At 69.5% G+C, this 1,394-nt stretch overlaps 1 protein-coding gene across 1 annotated transcript in view; it reads right to left on the reverse strand.

Annotated features, from left to right (window-relative positions):
- The window catches only part of NDUFS2 (NADH:ubiquinone oxidoreductase core subunit S2), a 4,858-nt gene extending 4,204 nt beyond the window's left edge, over positions 1–654 (reverse strand). Inside the window, exon 1 of the mRNA XM_014961909.1 lies at positions 265–654. Coding sequence (XP_014817395.1) covers positions 265–639 — 375 coding nt within the window. The 5' untranslated portion in view covers positions 640–654. The remainder of the gene's footprint in view (positions 1–264) is intronic.
- Positions 655–1,394: the final 740 nt, after the last annotated feature.

Consider the following 1,394-nt stretch of genomic DNA (forward strand, 5'->3'; position numbering starts at 1 on the left):
GGAGCTGCCTCTTTGGTGGGAGAGGGACTTCAGCGGGGCTGAAGGGCAATGAGTCCCCGATTTTGAGGGTGGGTGGGGGTGTGGATTGACAGGGGAGGGGCAGAAAGAGGCAGGAGCAACCCCCTCCTCCCCCCACACACCCGCCCCCCCCCCCCCCCCCCCCCCCCCCCAAAAAGGCCCCCCCCCCCCACCCCGGGCTCTGCCAGGGGGACAAACGCCAGCCCCCCGGGTCGGGGAAGGGCTGGGGGCTCCAGCGCACCTCACCTGGAGGTACGTCTTGTACTCGATGAGCTTCTCGGTGCCTCGGTGCAGGAGGCCAACGTGGGGGTCACACTTCTTCACCGTCTCCCCGCTCAGCTCCATGACCAGCCGCAGCACCCCGTGGGCGGCCGGGTGCTGGGGCCCGAAGTTGATGGTCAAACTGGAGACCTTCTTGTGAGCCAGAGGGTCCTTGTCTGCCCCGGGGATGGAGAGAGGGGAGTCGGGCGGGGAGGAACGGCCATCCCCAGAAGCGCCGCTGCCCCCAGGCGCCCTCGGCCGATCCCGGAGAGGCAGAACGGACACCGGACAGACGGCCAAGGCGAGCTCAGCGCTTGGACGGACATCAGGAACGCGGCGTTCCCCACGGCCAACCCCCATCTCGGCCTGACACGAGACCCCTGGGGCAGGTCCAAGGGCCTCCCACGAGCCAGGTGGCTCCCGATGCTGCTGGCCCCAAAGGCCCCGCGGGACATTCAGGAGAACAAGGCAGCCCTGAGTCCTCGCTGGGCACCCAGTGAGCCCCACTCTGGCCCTGAGCACCCCCGGGGTCCCCAGGACACCCCCAGACCCACCCCAGCACCCACTGGGCCCTTGCTCCAGCCACAGGTTCCTCCCCTGAGTCCCAGGCCCCAGTGGGCATCCAAGGTGCCCCCAGACTCACCCAGGGCACCCCCTGGTCGCGTGTGACCCCCAAACTGGCATCCACCGAGCCCTCAGGGGGCCCCGAGTCCTCCCAGCAGCTCTGAGAACCCCCAGAGACCCCAAGAAGCCCCCAGTTTGGTTCTGAAGCCACTGAGCACCCTCAAAGGGCCCCTCCAGGGCCCACTCAGGGCACCCAACACCCTCCCAAGGGCCTCCAACACCTTCTCAGGGGCACCTTGTCCCTCCAGGGCCCACTCAGGGCACCGGACACCCCCCGGGGCCTCGGCCTCCCCCCTGAGGGGCCTCCCCAGGGGATCAGGTCGTGTCCCCCCCCACCAATGGCGACCGATCCCGTTCCAGGTCCCCGGTCTCCCTCCCACTTCTCCGTCTCCTTGCTCGGGTACATGACGGCGCCGGCGAACTGCTGGGCCCACTCCACATCGGGCTGCCATTGCTGCGCCCACCTGCGGGACGGGCCGTCAGGGGGAGGC

The sequence above is a fragment of the Calidris pugnax genome, unplaced genomic scaffold (genome assembly GCF_001431845.1).
Source record: "Calidris pugnax isolate Ruff unplaced genomic scaffold, ASM143184v1 scaffold1007, whole genome shotgun sequence".
NCBI classification, from domain to species: Eukaryota; Metazoa; Chordata; class Aves; order Charadriiformes; family Scolopacidae; genus Calidris; species Calidris pugnax.